General features: G+C 35.3%; 1 protein-coding gene across 12 annotated transcripts in view; it reads left to right on the forward strand.

Moving 5' to 3' along the window:
• Positions 1-25,687, forward strand: part of SEC31A (SEC31 homolog A, COPII coat complex component) — a 73,635-nt gene that overhangs the window by 30,124 nt on the left and 17,824 nt on the right. For 3 of the 12 annotated variants that reach the window (XM_040625187.1, XM_040625188.1, XM_008693288.2), the window contains exons 12-22: positions 896-970; positions 2,294-2,332; positions 2,824-2,901; positions 5,505-5,580; positions 6,007-6,185; positions 12,305-12,431; positions 13,570-13,715; positions 14,977-15,150; positions 17,745-17,918; positions 21,165-21,291; positions 23,364-23,705. In XM_040625187.1, coding sequence (XP_040481121.1) covers positions 896-970; positions 2,294-2,332; positions 2,824-2,901; positions 5,505-5,580; positions 6,007-6,185; positions 12,305-12,431; positions 13,570-13,715; positions 14,977-15,150; positions 17,745-17,918; positions 21,165-21,291; positions 23,364-23,705 — 1,537 coding nt within the window. The remainder of the gene's footprint in view (positions 1-895; positions 971-2,293; positions 2,333-2,823; positions 2,902-5,504; positions 5,581-6,006; positions 6,186-12,304; positions 12,432-13,569; positions 13,716-14,976; positions 15,151-17,744; positions 17,919-21,164; positions 21,292-23,363; positions 23,706-25,687) is intronic. The other 9 variants (XM_040625190.1, XM_040625192.1, XM_040625193.1 and 6 more) reach the window with 7 other exon arrangements.

Below are 25,687 nucleotides of genomic sequence, written 5' to 3' on the forward strand. Positions count from 1 at the left end.
GAGCTTCATGATGACATTAAAGAAACCTTAGGAAGAGCCCGTGACCATATTTTTATGTCAAGAGTTCTTCCCTCTCTGCTTCGAAGAGCCTAATATGAAGTACTTTTTTAATAAGTGAAAAACAGCATAATAGTTGTATTTAAATTATAACATAGAGCTTAGTGTAATAAAAACAGAATATTAAACTCTGTAGTAGATCCAGTTAAGGAAATGGGAAAAGAGGGAAGAGTTATAGGGGAGAGGGTTTGGAGGCATTTCTCATTCCTTTTACTGAGTTGCATTTATGACAATAGGAAATAGAGTTTTCTGGTTGGTCATTTTGCCTCCACTGGAATGTCTGTTTCTTGATACTGCGTTTTCCAAAGAGATCTTATAACCCTATACAAGAAGGTTAAATTCTAAAATTACAGAATTTTATATTTTGTAATTATTAATTTTGGGAAAGAATTGTAGGACATTGAGTGTTCCACAGATTGTTGTGTTTTGCATGCATATAACCATTGGACATGAGTTAGCTTGTATTTACAGAAAAGCTTTGGGGTGCCTGGCTGGCTCCGTCAGTAGATCATTCAACTCTTGATTTCAGGGTCATGAGTTCAAGCCCCACAGTAGGCATGGAGTTTACTTAAAAAATAAGATAAAAGTAAGCTTTATTCAACAAGGATAATTAATTACTAGTATACTTACTATTTTAAAAAGTGACCTATTAAAACTATTTTGGGGACTCTTTCTACTGTGAGCCTTCTACATAGTAGATACAGAAAGCTTTAGTTGGTGACAGTAGACTTTAGTAGACTTTATTTTTGATAATTTTTAATAATTCTACTTGGAATTTGATCAAGTAATTAAAAATTTAAAGGCAGGTCTTTATTTTAAGATTATGTCTTCTTTAAAGGTAAACTTTGAGGATGATTCTCGGGGAAAATACCTTGAACTTCTAGGATACAGAAAAGAAGACCTAGGAAAGAAGGTAAATTTCTGGGAAAGTTAAAGGCTGTGCTTATACAAGTAAAGTATTTATGTAGAATAAGTGTTCTTTTTATAAACTTCTATACAGATAATCTCAAATCATTCAGTAAATATTTAACAAGAATTTGTGTTTGGTTGCCAGAGTTCCAAATACATATTATTAAATGTGTAATTCCACCTTGGACCTGGATTTAAAAGCTGCCAGAACCACCTTGACTTCAAACTTGATTTAAACAGCTGTGTCATATCAGGTAGAATTGGGCCTTGAAAGATAAGAGGCTATCAACTTCAAACACTGGAAATAACAGATTTTAAGAGGGTGTGTAGCAATGGCCCTGGAGGAAAAGAAAATGAGGAAACTTAAAGACCACCCATGTTCACTACAGCTTAAGTGATGAAAAAGAGAGTACTGGTTCTAAGATTACCACTATTTTCTACCCTCACCGTTCATGCCTTTAGCCCACATTTCCAAATTCTCTATGAGTTTGGCCAGCTGACAAATAGCTAGTAAATATTTTGGAACCAGGACAATTTATTATACTGAACCTGAATAAACAAAAGTCCAACTGAGTCACTTAATATTTTAACTTACAAGAAGATTCCCTTTTAAAAAGAGAGTCGTATTCCAGTTCCAGTTTTCTTCTCAAAGAGGGACTTCATTATTACTCATTCCACAGTTTGATATGACCAGCACGAAAGACACTCTGACTTTGGAAACCTTGAAGGAATTATTTTAGATTCTTTGTGTAATTTGTATTAGCCCTTTGTTCTTTGAAAGTGACTCAAGTTTTCTGTAGCGTTGCAGGTTGCCGTACATGGTACAGCTTAGATACTGTGCACTCTGAGCAGTGCCGAGCACATTGAAGATGTCACATCACAGCCCCACTGCTTATTGGCTGTGTGTCTTTGCTCATTCCTTTAGATTTTTTTATATTTAATTTTATCATTGGTCTAAACTTCTTGGTGCTATAACTTTTATAGGTTTGTAAGGGATTAATATGAAAGTTTTACCAAATACCTAATAGTAAAAATGAAATAGAATCTGATTGTCAAAATACTTCTAACAGCAGTTCTTCAGTAGTGAGTACTTGAAGAAATTTTTAAAAATTAATTATAGTTACTTAAAAGAAAGTAGAAGAAAACATGCTTGTTTTGAGGTTAGGTTTGTGATTGAATAGCAGATTTTATTCTTTCCTGAAACACACCATTCCTGATCTGAACTTTGGTGGATTTTTGCCAATGAAAATGGAGAAAGAGGTGAGCATGTGCTATATGCCTTGAAATAGAATTCCATGTAGTAGGTGAGTTGTTGTTTTTATTTCAGATTGCTTTGGCCTTGAACAAAGTGGATGGACCCAATGTGGTAAGAAGGCCTTTAAAAATAGCTACCTTCCAAAAATTTGGTTTAGGTCATAACACAGAAAGAAATGTAATTTAAGAAATGTGTCTGTTTTATTGCTTTATAGTATAAAAATAAATGCTGATTGTAGATATTGTAATAAGTGAATTCTTATTTTAAAATAGTATAAGTTTAGCTGGTAGAAGGAATTCCTTTCTCTTGGTATTATTTGAATTTTGCAAAAGAGGAAAAACAATATCAATGACTGCTCAGATACTTAAGGTTAAGATCTTTGTTCCTGGGGGACATTTGATAGGAAAAAAGGGAAGGTCTTAGCAGTAATGCTCTTTGCTTTTCCTCTGATAGTACTTCTTAAATCAATTTACTTAGTGTTGCTTCTTATGATTAAACTAGCTCTGAATGTTGTTGGTTGGGTCTTTTGTCTTTCTTAATCACTAATATTCTTTTAATGCTACATTCTTCAACTTCCCTTGTAATTGTTTTGTGTACCAAAGGCTCTTAAAGACTCTGACCAAGTAGCACAGAGTGATGGGGAGGAGAGCCCTGCTGCTGAAGAGCAGCTCTTGGGAGAGGTACTTATTTCTTTCATCTTTAATTACACTGGGAAAATATGTGATATTTGTTTATCTCACATTGAAATATGGAAAATTTGCTTGACTACTTGTTCCAAAGTACAGTTGAAATATATTGTTTTCTTAGAGATTTTGGGGGTAGGAGTCTATTTACTTGCTTGACAGAAGTATCATCTATGAAATCTTTAGTTCTTTGAGCTAGCTTCTGGATTATATGTTTTAAAATTAACAGTTGACATGAGATTGACTTAATTTGGTCAGGTGGATATCAGCATGTCAAAATGAAAAGAGATCTTACTCAGAAATCCACAATACATTGCATGTAAAGTTAATGTTTTTTCTTAACACATTAATGTTTAGGGCCTGCTGTCAGTGGCAGAGGCTTCTAGAGTAGTCTTGAACTTTGAATCCATGTATAGAATTTTTCACTAAATAAACTGTCATGATTTACTGATTGTCATGATAAACGTGTCGTGAGTTGTAGTTGACAATTTTTATAACCAGTTAAAAAGAGTCCTTGAACACAGAGTTGTATCATTAATTTTTTTCCTTTTGTTTTTCTGGGGTTTTTTTAACCATTACTAAATAATTCTGTACTTTTCTTGCTTTCTAATTATATTCGATCTTGGAAAATTAATCAACAAGTTCTTGTTTCTCATCTCATCTTTGACTTTTTCATTGTTCTTTCTGATATGGAGATACCCTGACTATAGAATGTTTCTTACAATCCTTAGCTAAGTTATAAGAATAATTCATCAGTAAATTAGGCTTTTATAAGATAATTATTAAAAAACACTTTCCCTAGAAGTAGATGTAACATTTATTTAACCTGAGAATAAAGAATATGAATAAAATCTTTGTAAAATTATAATTTGAACCAATTTTGGTAATACCTATACAGAATTGTAGGATACATTGAAGAAATATACTTTCATCTATGTACAACGAGATTAACTATGTATTATCAAGTAGAGGACCATTTGGAAATACACTTATGAATTAATAGATCCGAATAATATGGGGGCGCCTGGGTGGCACAGCGGTTAAGCGTCTGCCTTTGGCTCAGGGCGTGATGCCGGCGTTACGGGATCAAGCCCCACATCAGGCTTCTCTGCTATGAGGCTGCTTCTTCCTCTCCCACTCCCCCTGCTTGTGTTCCCTCTCACTGGCTGTCTCTATCTCTGTCAAATAAATAAATAAAATCTTTTTAAAAAAATAGATCAGAATAATATGTACTTAACAAAATGGTAGTCACCAATATGTACTTTCAGAGTATTTGAAAGATTTTGTTTAGGGAGGTAGAATCCTCCCCTTTACCTTGATGATGCCATTTGTTTATCAGGCATGATAGTTTATCATCGAAAATACTCAACGTGTAATAAACTGTTTTTTTCAGCCTTATATTTCAGAAGTCCATGAATAAGGTTTATTAATTGTTTCTTAGAAGGCAAATTTGAAAAATCTGAGTTTTAAAAAAAGGGTTTTTTAGTAAGTTAGTGAATATAATCAGATCAGTATCTGATTTACTTATTAATGTGAATAACTTAAATTCTAAAATCTTTCTGAATTATAAAAGTTCTAAAATGCTTCTCTTTAGTTAGGGAAAGAATTAAGGTTATGATTATTCTCCTGTAATAGTATTAACTAATTGAGCATTATTTACAGATGATGCTATGCTGTTACCCTGCACTAAAATTCCCCAATCCAGAAATGCCCCTGACTTTGAATACTAAGCACTTACATTCAGATGTGTAGGTAACACAAGCACAGAAGATAGGTATTTTATCTCATGAAAGACAGCTATGTTTTTCTTTAAAAATTTCTCTATAATCTCTGATATATTTTATTTTTGTCTTCTTGTGAATTTTTATACATAGAAAGCATTTAAACTATTTGCCAGCAGTATGCCTTCCTTATGTTTCTTTTCTTCTAAAGAAAGAAAATATAGAATTTCTTACAGGTAGTCTTACAGGTAGTCTCAGAAGTTTATAACAGAACTGTGTATCTTTTTACCAGACCAACCTGCTACTGCAGGTATGACTAATTTAAGGGAATACAAAATCTGTAATTGAATTTGAGTGTATTCGTATAGTCTTTTATATAGCATTTGTACAAGGGCACCAGGTAATTTTTTTTTCATGACTGATTCGGTTAAAATAAAAAGACCTTCTTATAACTAAACCTAATGATTGGGCAGAGATTTTTAGACATGTAGAAAATTTTAGATGTATAGCAGCAGGGTTGTTTTAAAATCGTAATACGGTAAAATAAAAAACGTATATTTTGCATTTTTCAAGCTATTCTTATTTGAAGTATCTAAGAAAACAAAGATTCTTCAGTAATTTCTGAGCTACCAGTAATAGATATGTATCCTTAATAGATACGTATCCTTTTTTTTTTAACATTATTCTTGATGACCTTTTATTTTATTTATGATTGTATAATGGGAATTAATACTTAGGAAAGTCTTAGATCTGAGAACTTTTCTGGAATAACTTGGCCTGTCATCTAGTCAGTAGGTGAATAATTATATATAGATCTTGTTTGCCAGTGAATTATTCCAGTTTCATCCTGGCTAAATTGCTGCCTTCCCATCTCTTTAGTGCATTAAAGAGGGAAAACAAGAATCTGAATTTCTACCATCAGCAGGAGGAACATTTAACATCTCCATCAGCGGCGGTAAATACCTATTTCATTTTGACTTTTAACTATTTGAAAGCAGATAGTCCCTAAGTTTAGATTACAAATGTTTTGTTACAAGTGGTAGAGGGTTGAAAAGAAGAACTCAGTTATTTAGTATATGTAATTAGTCTCTTGGAGATAGTGGTATATTCTGACATCTATGTGATAAAAAACTGTATAACAATCTCTATTATTCCAGTATAAACAATCTGAAAAATGTGTTATTTTACCTGATTTACTTACATGCATGTCAGTATATTTCCATAGACCTCAAAAACTTGTGTTAGAAATTAATCCACCAGTCATATTCAGAAATTAGCATTGTTTTCTCCTTTGTGTGTACATGTAAAAATTGATAGGTATAAAATGTTTTCTTGTAGCAAAAACTTTATTTAACCTGGGTGTATTGTTTCCTCATTGCAGATATTGATGGTTTAATTACTCAGGCTTTGCTGACGGGTAACTTTGAGAGTGCTGTTGACCTTTGTTTACATGATAACCGCATGGCTGATGCCATTATATTGGCCATAGCAGGTGGACAAGAACTCTTGGCTCAAACGCAGAAAAAGTACTTTGCAAAATCCCAAAGCAAAATTACCAGGGTATGTTATCTTAAAAATATAAACTATAACACATATCTGATTATAAAAACTTATACTCTTATTAAAGATAACTAAAATGCAGAAAACAGTAAAGAACAAAAAACCCATTCATAATTCCTTGAACTAGAAATAGTTATTGTTGATAGTTTGGCAGTTATTATTTTTATTTTTTGTATTTTGTGTATATAACTTTTTTAACGAAAAGTGCTTTTCGGTTTTTTATTGTAGAAAAGTTAAAATATAGGAAAATTTAAAGATAAAAATGTTAATTTTAAAATTCTCATTCTTCCATCAAATTGGTACATACCCTTTTGTACCTCTTTCTGTGTATTTGTAGAATTTTTTAAAAACAGAATCAGTACCATATATATGTGTGTGTGTGTGTGTGTGTGTGTGTGTGTGGTTTTGCTTATCTATATTGCCACTTACGTTGTAAATGGTTTACTATATCATTAAATATTCTTACAAAAATTTTTAATTGCTCTATAATGTGTTGTTATAAGGATATATTACTTCTCTCATTTTTGGGGTGTTCAGGCAGTTTCTAATATTTTTCCTAATACAGATAAGATAGTGATAAACATCTTTGTTGTACCTAAGAATTTTGTATGATTTCTAATTGTTTAATGAGGCTGTAAGTCCTATGAAAAGAATTTTTGGTGCAGAGAGTCTGAACATTTTTAAGCCCCTGCTTAATGCTATTAAATTTCTTTCCATAAAGTTGTCTCAGTGTTTAGCCCTGTCAGCACTGGTTGCTGTCAGTCTCCCCTGCCTTATCTCGTGCCACTCCCTCCCCGTTATCTTTCAGCCACACCAGTTGCCTTTCGGTTTCTCACACACTCTATGTGCCTTTCTCCCTTGGGACTTTGCACCTCCTGTTCCCTTGCCCTGGAATGTTGTTTTTTTCTTTTCTTTCTTTCTTTTTTTTTTTTTGTTTTAATTTAAATTCCAGTTTATATACATTGTAATATAGGTTTCAGGTATACAATATAAGTGATTCAGCACTTCCATACAGCACCCGGTGCTCATCACAGCAAGTGCACTCCTTAATCCCCATCACCTAGTTCACCCATTCCTTCCATCCACCTTCATTCCGGTAACCATCAGTTTGTTCTCTATAGTTAAGAGTCGCTTTCTTGGTTTGCCCCTCTCTCTTTTTTTTCCCCTTTGCCTATTTTGTTTCTTAAATTCCACATATGAGTGAAATCATATGGTATTTGTCTTTCTCTGACTGACTTATTTTGCTTAACATAATGCTCTTTAGCTCCATCCACATCATTGCACATGGCAAGATGGCATTCTTTTTTATGGCTGAGTAATATTCCATTGTCTATATATACCACTTCTTTATCCATTCAGCAGGCAGTGGACATTTGGGCTCGTTCCATAATTTGGCTATTGTTGATAATGCTGCTTTAAACATTGGGGTGCTTGTATCCCTTCAAAGCAGTATTTTTGTATCCTTTGAGTAAATACCTCATAGTGGAATTGCTGGATCATAGGGTAGTTCTGTTTTTAACTTTCTGAGGAACCACCATGGTGTTTTCCACACTGGCTGCAGCAGTTGCATTCCCACCAACAGTATAAGAGGGTTCCCCTTTCTCTGCATCATTGCCAACATCTGTTGTTTCCTGTGCTGTTAGTTTTGGTAATTCTGACAGGTATGAGATGGTATCTCATTGTAATTTTGATTTTTATTGCCCTGATGATGAGTGATGTTGAGCATCTTTTCATGTGTGTGTTGGCCATCTGTATGTCTTCTTTGGAAAAATGTCTATTCATGTCTTCTGGCATTTTTTAACTGGATTATTTTTTGGGTGTTGAATTTTATAAATTCTTTATATATTTTGGATACTAACCCTTTATCAAATATGTCATTTGCAAGTATCTTCCCCCATTCCATAGGTTGACTTTTAGTTTTGTTGGTTGCCCTTCGCTGTGCAGACGGTTTTTATTTTGATGTAGTCCCGATAGTTTATTTATGCTTTTGTTTCCCTTGCCTCAGGAGACATATCTAAAAAGAAGTTGCTACAGCTGATGTCAAAGAGGTTACGACCTGTGTTCTCCTTTAGGATTTTTATGGTTTCCTGTCTTATATTTAGGCCTTTCATCCATTGTGAATCTGTTTTTGTGTATGGTGTAAAAAAGTGATCCAGTTTCATTCTTTTGAATGTTGTTGTCCAATTTTCCCAACGCGATTTGTTGAAGAGACTGTCTTTTTTCCATTGGATATTCTTTCTGCTTTGTTGAAGATTAGTTGACCATATAGTTGTAGATTCATTTCTGAGTTTTCTGTTCTGTTGATCTATGTATCTGTTTTCATGCCAGTACCATACTGTCTTGATGACTACAGCATTGTAATATACCTTGAATTCCATAATTGTGATGCCTCCAGCTTTGCTTTTCTTTTTCAAGATTTCTTTGGCTCTTCGGGGTCTTTTGTGGTTCTACACTGATTATTGTTCTAGCGCTGTGGAAAATGCTGTTGGTATTTTGATAGTGATTACATTAAACGTATAGATTGCTTTGGGTAGTATAGACATTTTAACAATATTTGTTCTTCCAGTCCATGAGCATAGAATATCTTTCCATTTCTTTGGTTATCTTCAATTTCTTTCATCAGTGTTTTATAGTTTTCAGAGTATGAGTCTTTTACCTCTTTGGTTAGGTTTATTCCTAGGTATCTTACTATTTTTGGTGCAGTTGTGAATGGAATTGATCCCTTAATTTCTCTTTCTACTACCTCATTATTGGTGTATAGAAGTGCAACATATTTCTGTACATTGATTTTTGTATCCTGTGGCTTTACTAAATTCCTATGTCAGTTCTAGCAATTCTTTGGTGGAGTCTTTGGGTTTTCTACATAATAGAGTATCATGTCATCTGCATATAGTGAAAGTTTGACTTCTGGCTTGCCAAATTTGAATGGCTTTTATTTCTTTTTGTTGTCTGATTGCTGAGGCTAGGACTTCCAGTACTATATTGAATTAAAAGTGGTGAGAGTGGACATCCCTATCTTGTTCCTGACCATAGAGGAAAAAAGTTCTCAGTTTTTCCCCATTTAGGATGATTTTATGTGTGCGTTTTCATATGTGGCCTTTATTATGTTGAGGTGTGTTCCTTCTAAACCTACACTATTGAGGGTTTTTATCATGAATGGATGTACCTTATCAAATGTTTTTTCCTGAATCTGTTGAAAGGATCATATGGTTCTTATCCTTTCTCTTATTGATATGATGTATCACATTGATTTGCGAATATTGAGCCACCCTTGTAATCAGGAATAAATCCTACTTGATCGTGATGAATGATTTTTTTAATGTATTGTTGGATTCAGTTTGCTAGTATTCTGTTGAAGATTTTTGCGTCTGTGTTCATCAGAGATACTGGCCTGTAGTTCTTTTTTTTTTTTTAAGATTTTATTTATCATTTATTTGAGACAGAGAGTGCAAGCAGGGAGGGGGGGAGGAGCAAAGGAAGAGGGACAAGCAGACTCCATGCGAAACATAGAGCCCTACATGGGCTTGATCTCACAACCCTGAGATCACAGCCTGAGCCAAAACCAGAGCCGGATGCTAAACTGAGCCACCCAGGTGCCCCTATAGTTCTTTTTTGTGATGTCTTTTTTTTTTTAAGATTTTATTTATTTGAGAGAGAGAGGCGGGAGAGCATGAGCAGGGGGATGAGCAGAGGGAGAGGGAGAAGCAGACTTCCTGCTGAGCAGGGAGCCCAATGTGGGGCTCGTCCCAGGACTCCGAGATCACCACTCGAGCCAAAGGCAGACGCCCAGCCGACTGAGCCACCCAGGCGCCCCTTTTGTGGTGTCTTTATCTGGTTTTGGTATCAGGGTAATGCTGACCTCATAGAATGAATTTGGAAGTTTTCTTTTCTATTTTTTGGAGTAGTTTGAGAAGAATAGGTATTAACTCTTTAAATGTTTGGTAGAATTTGTCTGTGAAGCCATCTGGTCCTGGACTTTTGTTCTTTGGGAGTTTTTTGATTACTGAATCAATTTCATTGCTGGTTATTGGTCTGTTCAAATTTTCTATTTTCTATTTCTTCCTGTTTCAGTTTTGGTAATTTATGTTTCTAGGAGTTTACCTATTTCTTCTAGGTTGTCCAATTTGTTGGCATAATAGTTTTTCATAATATTCTCTTATAATTGTTTGTATTTCTGTGGTGTTGGTTGTTACTTCTCTTCTCTCATTTGTGATTTTACTTATTTGGGTCCTTCTCTTTTCTTTTTGATAAATCTGGCTAGAGCTTTATCAGTTTTATTAATTTTTTCAAAGAACCAGCTCCTGGTTTCATTCGTCTGTTTTATTGCTTTTTTAATTTTCTGTATCATTTATTTCTGCTCTAATCTTTATTATTTCCTTCCCTCTGCTGGCTTTGGGCTTCGTTTGTTGTTCTTTTGCTAGCTTCTTTAGGTGTAAGGTTAGGTTGCTTGAGATTTTTCTTGCTTCTTGAGTTAGGCCCGTATTGCTATATCCTTCCCTCTTGGAACCACTTTGCTGCATCCCAGAGGTTTTGCACCATTGTGTTTTCATTTTCATTTGTTTCCATATACTTTTTTTATTTCTTTTTTTATTTCCTGGTTGACCCATTCATTGTTCAGTAGCATGTTATTTAACCCGCATGTATTTATGATCTTTCCAGATTTTTTTCTTTTGGCTGATTTCCAGTTTAATAACATTGTGGTCAGAAAAGTTGCATAGTATTACTTCATTCTTTTTATGTTTGTTGAGGCCTGTTTTGTGACCTAATATATGACCTGTTCTGGAGAACATTCCATGTGCACTTGAAAAGAATGTGTATTCTGCTGTTTTAGGATGGAATGTTCTGAATATATCTGTTAAGTCCATCTGATCCAGTGTGTCATTCAAAGCCTTTGTTTCCTTGTTGATTTTCTGTTTAGATCTGTCCATTGATGTAAGTGAGTTATTAAAGTCCCCTACTGTTTTTGTGTTATTGTCAATGAGTTCTTTTAAGTTTGTTATTAAGTGTTTTATATATTTGGGCGCTCCCATGTTGGGTGCATAAATATTTACAATTGTTTTATCATCTTGTTGGATTGTCCTCTTTATTATTATATAGTGTCCTCCTTTGTCTCTTGTTACAATCTTTGTTTTAAAGTCTAGTCTGTCTGATTTAAGTATTGCTATTCCGACTTTCTTTGATGTCCGTTTGCTTAACAAATGTTTCTCCACTCCCTCACTTTCAATCTGCAGGTGTCGTTAGGTCTAAAATGAGTCTCTTGTAAGCAGCATATAGATGGGTCTTGTTTTTTTATCCATTCTGACACCCTTTGTCTTTTAATTGAGGTGTTTAGTCCATTTATATTCAAGTAATTATTGATCGATACATATTTATTGCTCTTTTATTACTTGGTTGTTCCTGGAGATTTTCTCTGATTCTTTCTTGTCTTTCTTTCACATTTTGCTGATTTCTTTTTTAGTGATGTATTTGAATTTCTTTCTCTTTATTCCTTGCATGTTTATTAGTGGTTTTTGATCTGTCATTACCATTAGGTTTGTATATAGCCTCTTCTGCATATAGCAGTTTACATGAAGATGTTAAAGTTTGAGCTCATTCTTTTCTCCTCTCCTCCCATTGTTTATATGGGTTATTATATTTTATATCCATGTGTGTGTGTTCCTTGACTCATTTTCAACTTCTAGGGTATTTAGGATAATTGGATAATTATCTAGTTATAGTCATAGGACAAGGTAAGCCTAGGGTCCTCCTACTCTTTTGTTGTCTTCCTGTTTCCTGACCTGTTTTCTTCTTGATGAAGTTAATTCTGACTTCATATCTCACATGTACTCAGAAGGTTTTTCCTGATCCATCAAACCAGGTCATGTTTTCCTGTTAAATATTAACCCTATACTTTTCCTTCCCAGCCTATTTACAAAATATGTTCGTTTGATTTTTTTTTAAGAAAAATAATAACCATCTTTTATGTCAGTTGGTTCAAGGATATACTTCACTTTGCTGCTGCTTTATTCTGCATGAAATACTTTGAATAGTAGTTTTGAATGATATGATTGGTTAGCCAAAGTTAATTTTTACTAATATACCAAAGGCTTTTAATTCTCGCTTTATTTTCCTTTCTTAAGCTAATTACTGCAGTGGTGATGAAGAACTGGAAAGAAATTGTTGAGTCTTGTGACCTTAAAAATTGGAGAGAGGCTTTAGCAGCAGTGTTGACTTATGCTAAACCAGATGAGTTTTCAGCCCTTTGTGGTAAGAAAATGAGCCTTATATTTATATTTATTAAATAAAATTACTGACAGATATTATTAAAAATTTTTGCAAACCAGCTAATCACTCAATAAGAAAAGGAATTTCTCATTTGAATGCTTTTCTCAGAATTATTAACTACATTATTTCTCCATACCTAGTCATTATTTTTAATGATTTTGGTTTCAGGCGGACCAGACGTGGAATCTTGCCTCTGCCACTTACTGACTGGATGACCTAGGAAAGATTACTTTCTAAGCCTTAGTCTATTATTTGTAAAATTGCAAATAATCAGCTCTCACTTAATAAATATTAGCTTGATAGGGGACCTGGGTGGCTCAGTCATTGAAGCGCCTGCCTTCTGCTCGGGTCATGTTGCTGGGGTCCTGGGATTGAGCCCTACATTGGGCTCCCTGCTCAGTGGGGAGTCTCCATCTTCCTCAGCCTCTGCTTCTCCCCCTGCTTGTTCTCTCTCTCTCTGTCAAATAAATAAAATCTTTAAAAATAAAAAAATAAAATATTAGCTTGATAAAATTAGTAATTATAGCATTTGAATGGAAATTACAAATTACCATCAAAGGCCATGACTAGATGGGTGGCTAAGGAATGATACTTCTTATTTGTAAGAACAGAAGCTTTAGGCTGCTGGCATAAGAACAACTAACCATTTGCTACCTTGAAAGCATGAGAATATGAAAGTTATACGGTTTTAACTTTATTATCATAAATAATTTATAGTAGTCCTACCTACCATTGATGTTCATTCCGAATGTGCCGTATTTTAGTCTACTACTTACACAAACATCAGATATGATGAAATGGAGTTAAATATTCATTGGAATTTTTCCCTTCAAATATTGTTCCCATTTATTATTTTTTAATATAACTAATGGAAATTCATTCTGTAGCTAGGTATATAGAATCTTGTCAAGCCATTTATTATATACAATTAGTCACACACTTCCATTCTTTTAACATAAATATTTACTGAACATTTAGATAACAGTGATTTTGTTTCTATCTACTACTCATTGGTTCTAAAGTTTAATTCATACTTCTGGAAATATTATTGGCATACTTACAACTTCACATACAGATTGCTTTGAGTATAATCTTACTTTGTTTTCCTCTTGATCTTTAGATCTTTTGGGAACCAGGCTTGAAAGTGAAGGTGATAGCCTTCTGCAGACTCAAGCATGTCTCTGCTATATTTGTGCAGGGAATGTAGAGAAACTAGTTGCATGTTGGACTAAAGCTCAAGATGGAAGCAATCCTTTGTCCCTTCAGGTTGGTATCTTTGAAACAAAAGGTGCTTCCTTTCTTGTGTTGTCTCTCACCCTACTTATATTTTAGAAATTGATTTGTTACAATAGGTCATTGCTTTCACCTTAGTTATCTATATTTTAGAAGTTCCTTTGCTGGATAATTTATGTATCTTTGTAGCCATAGTTGGAGGGACAAAGTATGAAATGATGGAATAGGTAAAATGGGAATCACAACTGTTTATGAAATCAAGGTTATACTTTGATAGTTTATTGGGGGAAGCAGATGGCAATAGCATGAAAACAGCCCTAGAGTTTACTTCTTGAGTTTACTTTACTTCTTTTTCCTCATGCTTCTCTCTCGCTGTGGGCAAGAAATGGGAGGCATCCCCAGTACCAATAGAGAATAGATTAAGATACTCATAGTTCAGAGAAAATGAAAGTAAGAAGTAAATGGAATCCCATATAGCACTACAACCTGGGCAAGAGGGGGAGTAAAAAATATGGGGACTCTTCTCAGCCACTGAGTAACTATATATTTAGATCTTTTTTTCCAAGCATTTAACCAGCAGAGTCTCATAATACTTATTCAAGTATATTTCTTTTTCTCTGTGGAAAGAGATTTTCTCAATAGAGTTGTTACTTTAAAGATCACTCTGTTGAAATTGAAAATCTGGTAGGAAATCAAGGCTTTCCTTCTAAGTGCTTCTGAGAAAAAGCACACTTGCTTCATACTTCTGGATCTGTGTACCTTTGAAGGGTAGATAGGTGGGATATTCTTGTGCTTTACTTTAGGCTCCCTGTTGTTGAAATAATTGGTATCAAAGAGCAACATGAGAAACTTTAGGTTGAAATAGTAAGCTCATCGGAGGTCACCTCATGTAGTACTGTTTTCATAGTGTAGCCAGTATGATGTTTTTAGTCATAATTCATTTTATACCTGCTGGAACCCAGCTTCTGCCTTTGGGTATCTGCCTGTCACTTTCACTTTGAATATTTGTCTACTTGAGCTCACAAGACAAGTATCTGGCAGTTTAAGGATATTTAGAAAAAGGTGGTAACCTATGCCTTATCCATGAATAAGAGACCTTCTTCCTCCTTACTTTTTCAGTTTACCTAAATTGTGGTCAGCTGTTGCAGATGTTTTTAAGAAAGAGGATAATAAGATGTACTTTTAGTAGGTTTTAGAAACCTTCATAACTCTTTATCTTTTCCTGCTTTCTTTCATACACCTCTTGGTATCTTTGTGTGGTTTTCCTTCTTTCTCCCTTCTTTTTCTCATTTAGGATCTTATTGAGAAAGTTGTCATCCTGAGAAAAGCTGTACAACTCACCCAAGCCATGGACACCAATACTGTAGGAGTTCTTTTGGCTGAGAAGATGAGTCAGTATGCCAATTTATTGGCAGCCCAAGGCAGTATTGCTGCAGCCTTGGCTTTTCTTCCTGAAAACACCAACCAGGTAATTAGAATTGACCATTTTCTTCTTTTAATATGTGAATAAGGTGAGTCCAGTAGGTAGGACTCAGTATTAAGCATATTGGTAGGTAGAATGTTTTAGAGCAGTTGAATTTCTATCATCTGACTATAGGTGAATGTTACTGACAATTATTCAAGGATCATTTAAGGTGTAGCCAGACTGTATCAGAGAGATAGGATACTCTTGTAGTATGATAGATCCCTTTGTACTGAGGGGCATAGTATTTGAGGAAAATAAATGGGGAGAGGACCAACTTTTTGTTTCTTAAGCCAAATGCTGATTCTTCGTACAAGGTTCTTTGTAGGAATCTTCCATGTTGAAAAGCCATAAATATTTAATACTTAACCAAACAAATGGGGTTGTGCTTTTAAAATGCCACCCCAGACAAAGATATTAGTGAAGAAGTTCATTTTATATACCATTCCAGTCTGATATTTTCTGGGAACGTGTGTGTGTGTGTGTATGTGTGTGTCTGTGTATTTGGGGGCGGGGGGAGTAGGGAGTGGGGACGGGCATAGGGAGAAGTAGAGAGAGAATCCTAAGCAGGCTCCATGCCCAGTGTGGAGCCCAACATCGGGCTCCAGCCCACAATGCTGAGATCATGACTTGAGCTGAAATCAAGAGTTAGATGCTTAACCAACGGAGCCACCCAGGCACCCTAGGACAAGTATATTTTTAAAGTACTCAGAGCAGAGAGAATTACATATCTAATTTAGTGTTTTTATTTGGTGTCTGTTAAAATGGGCTTTTTCAATGCAGTGGAATTCAGTAAGTGACTGACTATATAGTGATGGACACGATCACCAGGATTCTTTTCCTGAAGGAGTTTCCAAACTCAAACTGAATATAGACAAGTAAACATATGATTCCAAAAGTGATACATGATGTGATAGAGGTAGTAGGGCTGTGGAAGCACGGAAGAGGACAACCTAAATTTAATAATGGAGCATGGGTGGAAAGTAGGGTGGGATTTGAGGACAGTTTTCCACAAGTAGGATGTTGATATCCGTATTGTGTGTCTGACAGAGCTGAATTTTGAGCCTTGATGATATTTTCTTATTTCTATACTTTTTATTATAAACTTTATTTTGTTTTTAATGGATTTGTTTTAGTTAAGTGTTTTCAGTATTTTGTCTGTCCTAGGGAATTATTGATAAATTTCCTTGAGTAATTTCATTGAGTAAAAATACTTTTATCTTAGTTCCAGGATTATGGAGATATGACTAGTTGGTTTTGAACACATTTATATGTCATATCTTTCTAAATTGTTTATGAGAATATTAGGTAGAATAGAAACATAGACTTTATGATGACTTTGGCATAATAGTTTTATGCCTTTTTACTTAATAAGACCCTGTTATTATATTGAGTTATAAGACCCTTTATTTTAAGAGTAACTTAATCTAAAACCTTTAGCTCTTCTAGCCTTAGTATTAAACTCTTTATTTTCAATACCGTTTATAACCACATACATTTCTACACATTATTCTTCGTGTTTTCTTTGGACTTTTGAAGAACGTTCTTTATGTAAAAATAAACAATTTCAAAGTTGCTGTCTTCTATGTATCTCTGTAGACCCTTAGTATTTTCTGGGGAATATGTCCTGAGACTTTGTGATATCATTATAGTATCTAATCTTCCTCCCTAATTGGCAATAAAGTATAGCTTAAAGTTTAAATGACAGCTTTAAACCCTTAACAAATTTATAGAAATGTATGATTTTTAAAGATATTAAAATCAGTTCTTGCTGAAATATTTAACATTACTTTTTTGTTGTTGTTTGTTAATACCTAGAACATGTTTGTGGTCAACTCACACTTATAGATCTATATAATTATAGTTCTGTATAAGCTGTCGTGAGTGTGACATCTTACTCTTTTAACTTACTTCCAACATCTTTTTTTTTTTTTTTTTTAATTTTCCTCTCCTTTTCAGATCACCATTTTCTTCCATCACCGTCTTTAGTAGTTGATTCTTTTGGGGGACCTTTTTTCCCTATAAAGAAACAAAGTTGTATTTTTTTTTTAAGATTTTATTTATTTATTTGACAGAGATAGAGACAGACAGCGAGAGAGGGAACACAAGCAGGGGGAGTGGGAGAGGAAGAAGCAGGCTCCCAGCGGCGGAGCCTGATGTGGGGCTCGATCCCAGAACGCTGGGATCACGCCCTGAGCCAAAGGCAGACGCTTAACGACTGTGCCACCCAGGCGCCCCCAAAGTTGTATTTTTTTTAACTACTTTTATGATATGTGAGCGTTACTCAACTACAAGAAAATACAAAAGACCAGAGATGATAAGTGACATTGATCTTACATATTACTATGCGGTGGGCATAATTAAAAATCCCTGTCTCAGTTAAATTATAAGTACACTATGTATCATGGACCTTTGGTATCAGTCTTGAGTATCAGAAACCATGATGTGAAACCCTCATGTGCCAGGGTCTGTTATATAGGACACAGTATATAAACAAGGAGCATATGACCGATCAAGCTTACTTGAAGAAAAGCAACATGCTGTCATATAGTTGGGTGAATTCTAACAATTGCTTTGTTTTCTTCCATTGCTTATTATAGCCAAATATTGTGCAGCTTCGTGACAGACTTTGTAGAGCACAAGGACAGCCTGTACCAGGACAGGAATCACCTAAAATTCCTTATGAGAGGCAGCAGCTGCCCAAGGGCAGGCCTGGACCAATGGCTGGCCACACACAGATGCCCAGAGTTCCAGCTCAACAATATTATCCACATGTGAGTGATACAGTACCAGATTAAGTAGGAACATTTATATATTTCTATTCAAATTGGTGGTTTTAGTTTATTGGGTAAGAAACCTTAATCTGCTATGATAAAACTAGACAACATATTATTTTAATAGTTCTTCTTTTTATATTCTAGGAAGTGGTATTTATGGTCTGTATTTTTTTTTTAATTGTCACTTTAATCTGGTCAAACAGATTATCTTTTAAATATAAATTAATTTAAGCTCTCTGGGGAGATTTCTTCTTATTTCTCACCGCTCAAACTTCCCTTACACATGTACATGTGTTCTTGAAACTGCTACAATTTGATTCATCCAACAAACTGTAAGTAAAGTAGTAGGAACAATTTTTTGGGTGACTTGGTTAGTATTGTAAAATATTCTTAGAAAAAGTACTCTTTTTTGAGTATTTTATTCTGAATCATTATTATAGGTTTACTCTATCTTCTGTAGCAGCACAATAAAGAGTATTCAGAGTACACTTTTTTTTTTAAGATTTTATTTATTTGAGAGAGAGAGGGAGCGAGCATCATGGAGGGAAGGGGGACGGAGAAGCAGACTCCCTCCTAAGCAGGGGGCCCGATACGGGTTCGATCCCAGGACATCAGGATCATGACCTGAACCAAAGGCGGATGTTTAACCGACTGAGCCAGCCTCCCCTAGAATACACTTTTTTTTGGACAACTTGGATATTAGAGAATGACCAAAGGTGTATGAAGTTGTAGGTCATGGGGATTATGAAGATGATTAAATATTTTTTAATTAAGTAATTAAACTAAAATTCCCAAACGTTTAGTGGCATAAAATGTGGCATCTTACTGTCTTTTACTATTTCGTGTAGAAACTATATTTCTGGACCTGCAGATAGCCTTCACGTTCTTGAAGGAAAAGTACATTTTCATAAGTAATAAATGGTCTTCACTGATAACAAAGTAAGCAGGAACTCTGCCCATTTTAAAATACAAAAGATTATTTAAAAAATGAATTAATCAAATTAAATACAACAGATTACTGGTAGAGTTGACAAGGCCTTTTTTTAATTTCATTGCAGAAAAAGTAAATATAAAATCATGGAAAATTAAAAGATCAATTTGTGTGTTTTTTGTCTCCTATACTTTTGATTAATACTTAATCAGAATAGATCGCATTTGATTTTAACTGTTTTGTTTTTTCCTTTATTTGACAATTATTTATTGAGAGCTTTACTATGAGTGCCTGTCTTTATTTTACCTGTTTATATGACAGGTATATTGGTAAACAAAACAGATGAAGTTTCCTACTCTTCTGGAGATTGCACTAGTTTTAGAAAGTCTATGACATAGGTAGGGCAAAGCAGGCAATGGCTAGAAAAACTGAGAGGCAGAGAGGTCAAGTGACAAGCCAGAGATTTAAGACTTAGAGCTTGAATTTCTTAGCATTATGTGACTAGTCAATGGCCAGCTTGGTGTTGAAACTCCCAAGCACCTTTAGTTCAATCACGTTGTCTCTCAGCGTACTGAAGTGAGACACCCTCTATCTACATTGGGAAAAGAGAATATTTACTCTTTACGTCCTTGGGTTTATCTGTCTTTCTGGGAAGATGTAAAAACACTGGAAGACTTTTGTTATACTTTGACCTAGCAGTCTCATGCATTAAGAAAAACAAAATCAGTAATAAATTAAGCAGTGATTTTCTTGATTAAAGCTTGTCTTATGCTGAATGAAGAGTTTCTATGAAGGTTAACATGACAAAAAAGATTTTGATGGCTTAAAAATTTTTTTGAAAATCTTAGGACTCCAGGGTAAGCAACATAGTGTAGTATAGTAAACACTGGCCTGGGAATCAGGAGGCCTGATTCAGTCCTAGCAATGTCGCCAGCTAGTTGTATGGACCTCAGCAAGCCCCTTCATTTCTCTGGGTGTTGGTTTTCTCAATGGTAAAAGGTGGGGATTAGACTGGATGGTCTCTAATAGTCTCTGATTGTATGTGTCTAAGCCTCATATGGGACTAATATGATTTTTGTGACTCTAATAAAATCCAGAAAGAGAAGCTTATAGCAATATGTTTACAGATCTGATAGTAGCATGAATACTATTAATGCTTCAAAATCACTTTTTTACTCAATTACCTTTTTCCCCCCAGTGTCTTCTTCCCTTACCTACTTACAGGAACTAGCCTTTTCCCCCTATTCTTGACACTTGAATGGCATTGTTTTTATGCTTTGATTTAGGTTTTCGTAGTGATTTTTCTCCTGTCTCCCTCCCCCTGTTTTGTTGTGAATGTGTTTTTCTTTGGAATCCCAGCTACCTTGAAAGCAATTGCTTGACTAACATCTAGTATCTTGCTGCTCTTATTTTTTGCTTTGCGTCTGGCTATTAATGCCTTTTGGGTTTTTTTTTTCTTCTTTTAACATTTTTATTTTTTATTTTCTGTGATTGGTATTTCTTTGTTTAATTCAGGTTAGAATTGCCCCTACTGTCACTACCTGGAGTAACAAAACTCCTACCGCCCTTCCCAGCCATCCACCTGCAGCCTCTCCCTCTGACACACAGGTATATCCTTCATTATTCATCTTTGAGCAGAATTCCGCTCACCTAAATATATATAGTTAAATATTTTCTATCCCCCCTTTTTTCTTAAGCCCCCCCATCTGTCTGCCTGCTTATTGCGTTCTAATGCTTTAGGATGCAAGAGGCAATTTTTAGGACAATTCGTTTATTTTCTTATTCCTCTCCTTCTTTTGCAGTTCTGAATTGACCTCAGCTAGAAAAATACCAACTAAAGTTCTAACAGTGGTTTAAATCTGATTTCACTGAAGATTTTCTTTTTTCTTTCTCCTTTGTTTTTTGAGCATTGCAGAAATTGAAGTGAAGCGAAAGTTCCCTTGTGGCACATACGCTTATATTTCCAAAGTGTGGAGTAGTGGATGGAATTTAGTAGAGATGGAAAATCCTGGTGACTTATTATGAGTATCACTGACACTATTTTATTAAGTTATTAGCATCTGTTGCCATTCATTGCATTTATTACTTTGGACCTGTTTAATCTTTAAATCACTTACGACGTGTTGCTCAGAGGATGTGTTCTAAAGAAGATAGAATGTGCAAAATGCAGTGTTTCTTATATAACAAAGTTCTGTGTTTTTTTTTTTAGAAAGATAAACACAATTCCATTTCAGAGATTATAAATCCATCTGGGTAAGATTCTTGGTTCCAAATGTAATCCTCCTCCTTTTTATCATATTCTCATTCCCTAGGGAGAAAATCCTCCACCTCCAGGTTTCATAATGCATGGGAATGTTAATCCAAATGCTGCCACCGCTCAGCTTCCCACATCTCCAGGTCATATGCACACCCAGGTACCACCTTATCCACAGCCACAGCGTAAGTAGTGTGACCCTGAAGTCCTTGCGCAGCCGCATGTCTTATTCTAATGTCTTATTCTAATGTTGAAAGCACTCGCTTTAGAGCTCCAAACCCATGATCGAATCACTTCTAACAAGTAAAGAAAGAACCATTCAGTGTAGGACTTGAGAGAGAGAAACTTGGTTTCCCTAGGAAGCATCCTGAATCAACATGCCAGGAAACAGCTCCTGTATCAGTCAATTCAGAACAGTTGGCTCCTGTTCCTGAGCAATTACTAAGCACGGTGAATTGTCCCATGATTTGGGTATAAAAAAAACAACAGAATTTTTGGAATGATTTGGTTGCATGTTCTTTTCCTTTAAGCAAGATGACACAAACCAGTTTTGGAAAAATGGTTCCAAGGGACATTTGTTTTTGTTGTTTTCCATTTATATCATCTTTTTAAGAAATAGACTTTATTTTAGAGCAGTTTTAGATAGCACATAGTACAGAAGGTTCCAATATCCCCTCTGCCCCCATGCACAAGCTCCTCCGCTATCAATAACCTGCACCCCAGTGATAACATTTGTTATAGTTAATGAACCTACAGTGACACATCATTATCACCCAAAGCCCATAGTTTACTTTAGGGTACACTGTTAGTGTTGAACATACTATGAATTTTGACAGATGTATAATAATGACATGTACCTACCATTGGCTTTTGTTTTTTAGAAAGCATTTGCACTTAGAAAATATCACCACGATTTTAAAATTTAATTGAGCAAAAAAATAAAAATCTCCAAGGGGAAAGTTATATGACTAAACAACTATTACAAAAGCAAAAGGCCACTGCCTAGTAAGAAATAATCCTAATAAGCATGTTCTGTGCGAAAATGGATGTTCTTAACATGCATACAGATTTGACACAGCTTTTCACTTGTGCTCTCTTCAGAGTAAAATAAGTACAGTTCTAGTAGATTTTCTTTTTTTTTTTAAGATTTTATTTATTTATTTATTTGACAGAGATAGAGACAGCCAGCGAGAGAGGGAACACAAGCAGGGGGAGTGGGAGAGGAAGAAGCAGGCTCATAGCGGAGGAGCCTAATATGGGACTCGATCCCATAACGCCGGGATCACGCCCTGAGCTGAGGGCAGACGCTTAATGACTGCGCCACCCAGGCGCCCCTCTAGTAGATTCATTCTGTAGAAGTCCATAGCTTCCTTTGGTCATGAAGAATGTGATAGTATTTTCTAATCTGGGCTCAGATCTTTGCATCAAAATGTTAACCAACTGCACAGTATATAAAATATTGTATAGTAATTGTTTTGTCAGGGACCATAGAGAGTTGGCTATTAATCTGGATCTATGCTCAAAATCACAGTTTGAGTAGCTGATGATATCACCAGATGTTGGAGAAGGTATTTGATTCATAACAATAGTGCTCACCCTACAATTTTTAGAGTGGGAGAGATGTTGAGCCACCACGAAAGTCCCTGTAATTTACTCTAAGGGGAAGTGCTTTGAACATGTAATTCCTGCATGGTTCCATCTAGTGGCTCATAGCTGTCACTGCAGTCTTTTCCGAGGGCCAGGAAGTCTCAGAAAAGGGTCAGTCTTTTGCAGTTCTTGGGTCTGATGATTCAAAGTTGTTTTTTTTTTTAAGATCTTATCTACTTATTTAAGAGTGAAGCGAGAGAGAAAGGACGAGTTGAGGGGGAGGGGCAGAGTAAGTGGTAGAAGCCTCCCCACTGAGCAGGGTGCCCAACGCAGGACCCCATCCCAGGACCTTGAGATCATGACCTGAGCCAAAGGCAGATAGATGCTCAACCGACTCAGCTACCCAGGCGCCCCACTAAGATTTTCATAGCCAACAGCAGTCTGGAGATGGCAAATTTCAAATATTGGATCCAATGACTTTTAGTATTATTTAAGGGTATCCAAGGTATCAAGAGCATAACGTAGAAGTGTTAATATTTAGTTGTAGCTCATTATTATAAGAATTATGATGAAAATAATTTCCGTAGAATGAAATAATTTTGGTTTTTTTAATTGCTATCTGAATAAACTTATAACTAATTAAAATTTCTGTTTCTTCTCCTTGGTGTAGCTTATCAACCAGCCCAGCAGTATTCCTTCGGAACAGGGGGGTCAACAATGTATCGACCTCAGCAGCCTGTTGCTCCTTCTGCTTCAAACGCTTACCCTAACACCCCTTACGTATCTCCTGCTTCTTCCTATTCTGGGCAGTCTCAGCTGTATGCATCACAGCACCAGGCCTCTCCACCTACCTCCAGCTCTGCTGCTTCTTTCCCTCCTCCCCCTTCCTCTGGAGCATCCTTCCAGCATGGCGGACCAGGAGCTCCACCATCATCTTCAGCTTATGCACTGCCTCCTGGAACAACAGGTACACTGCCTGCTGCCAGCGAGCTGCCTGCGTCGCAAAGAACAGGTCTGCGCTTGAAAGGGATTTGGTTTGGCTCCCTCCTTTATTTTTTCATGAACAGCTGGGTGGATGGAGGGGAATTATGTCTGCCTCTTTGTAAACTGAGTAATGTGAGGTGTTAGTTGAGTTTTTATAACAAATTCTAAAACTATTTCTAAAAGTGTGATTGTCCCATAATGAACTTTAGTTGCTAAATGAGGAGAACTTCAAACTTCAAAAGGGTAAGAGTGTATAATCAGCCGTTGAACTTAAAATAAGTGGTAAGAAATTAATTGGCAAGATAAGTGGTGGTTGAAACTAGATTTAATTGACACTTATTTCTTTAGAGCAAAACTTTGTTCTGTTCTTACTGAGAAGTTTTCAATTTTTAAAATTATTTGTGCCTTAAACTCGTTCATGGAGATTAAACAGTATAGTGTATTAATGAGATTATACATAATTTTATAATGTTCATTTATACAAATGAGGGATCTCGGTATGCTTATCTGAAGGAAAAAAGTGAGAGAGCACAATTCTGACAGAGAGGATCTCGAAGACAGTAGAAAGTCAGTGGACAGTAGTGTAGCGTTTCTTCATTAGGGCAATACCACCCTTAGACATTTTGGGAATTTCAAGGATTAGACAGACAGATAGATAGATGGTCTAATAGTGTAGTCATGCCTAAAATTTTCTAATTAAAACCATAATTCTAAATTATTTTTATGGTGAAATAAATGTTTTATAAATTCTTATTTATCTCATATTACAATTAGTGCATTACATTAATTCTTTATGGATAGGTTATATTATCTGATTTTTATTTGGGTAGTAATAGGGGCCTCAAAATCATGTGTTATAAAAAGGGACCAATGAGTCAGGGTTAAGAACCACTAACCATGTTGGTTAAGAGTGCAGGCTTTGAAATTTGACTTCCTGGGTTTGCATCCCAGCTTCACTACTTTCTAGTTATGTAACTTGGATAAGTTACTTAAACTTCTTCAAGCCTGTTTTCTCAGAATAATAATAGTACCTACTCATAAGCTTATGACAAAGATTGAATGCATTAATACATTAAAACATTTGGGGATAGTGACTATAAAATTTGCTGTGATTACACAAAATGTGACTCAGAATTAGAGCTCTGTGCCTATTGGTATTTGAAAATAGTTTCCCTTTTAGATTACAACTGATGTTTTTGAATTAGAGGGGCAAAGAGATGAATGAGTCTTGCTTTGCTCCTAATACTGAACTTGCCCCTGGGGAGTCCAATATATGTATTTTTTCTTTTAAATGGTAGCTGTAATTACTGGAAACACTTTTCATAAAATACGATCTATTGATGAATTATTCTTTTCTAACAAAGTCTTATGGATCCAGAATTATATACCTATCTCCTCTCTTCTCTAATATATAAAATCAAGTCCAAAGTACCAGAAATCACACACGCACACACACACACACACACAATATCTGTATCACCTTTTACTGCACAAATAAAATTTCTGTAACTTTTAATATAAATAGTTACATAGGTTGATATTTTAGAGAGGAGTGCTGAAATTCAATTATAGAGTTCAAAAAATTACCTTCTAAAACCTCAGTGAGTGAAGACAGTATCCATACTGATCCAAAAGTTCTTGATCGAAAGATTGGGGTTCCAGAAAATCCCCGCTTAAAAGTGGTGCAAGGAAATAGGGAGGTGAATTATCATTTACTGAACATACATTGGACATATACCTTCATTTGCCATCTATTTTCTTATTTAATTCTCAGAGCCATGAGAAACAGGAATATATGTATTTTTTTAATTGGCATGAGAAAACTTGGTTTCCTAGGCCTTAAACTCATGGTTGCATGGTGAAAGTTTGTAAGTTGAGATACAAACCCAGGTCCCTCAGTCTTCAGAGCCTGAGTTCATTCTTTACCAGATGGTCTAGTCCTGACATAAGTGATAGAAGTAGTTAGAGATCCATGTTGGAAGTACAAAAATCATACAACGACGCTGTTTT

This window comes from Ursus maritimus, unplaced genomic scaffold (genome assembly GCF_017311325.1).
Source record: "Ursus maritimus isolate PB19 unplaced genomic scaffold, ASM1731132v1 scaffold_8, whole genome shotgun sequence".
NCBI classification, from domain to species: domain Eukaryota; kingdom Metazoa; phylum Chordata; class Mammalia; order Carnivora; family Ursidae; genus Ursus; species Ursus maritimus.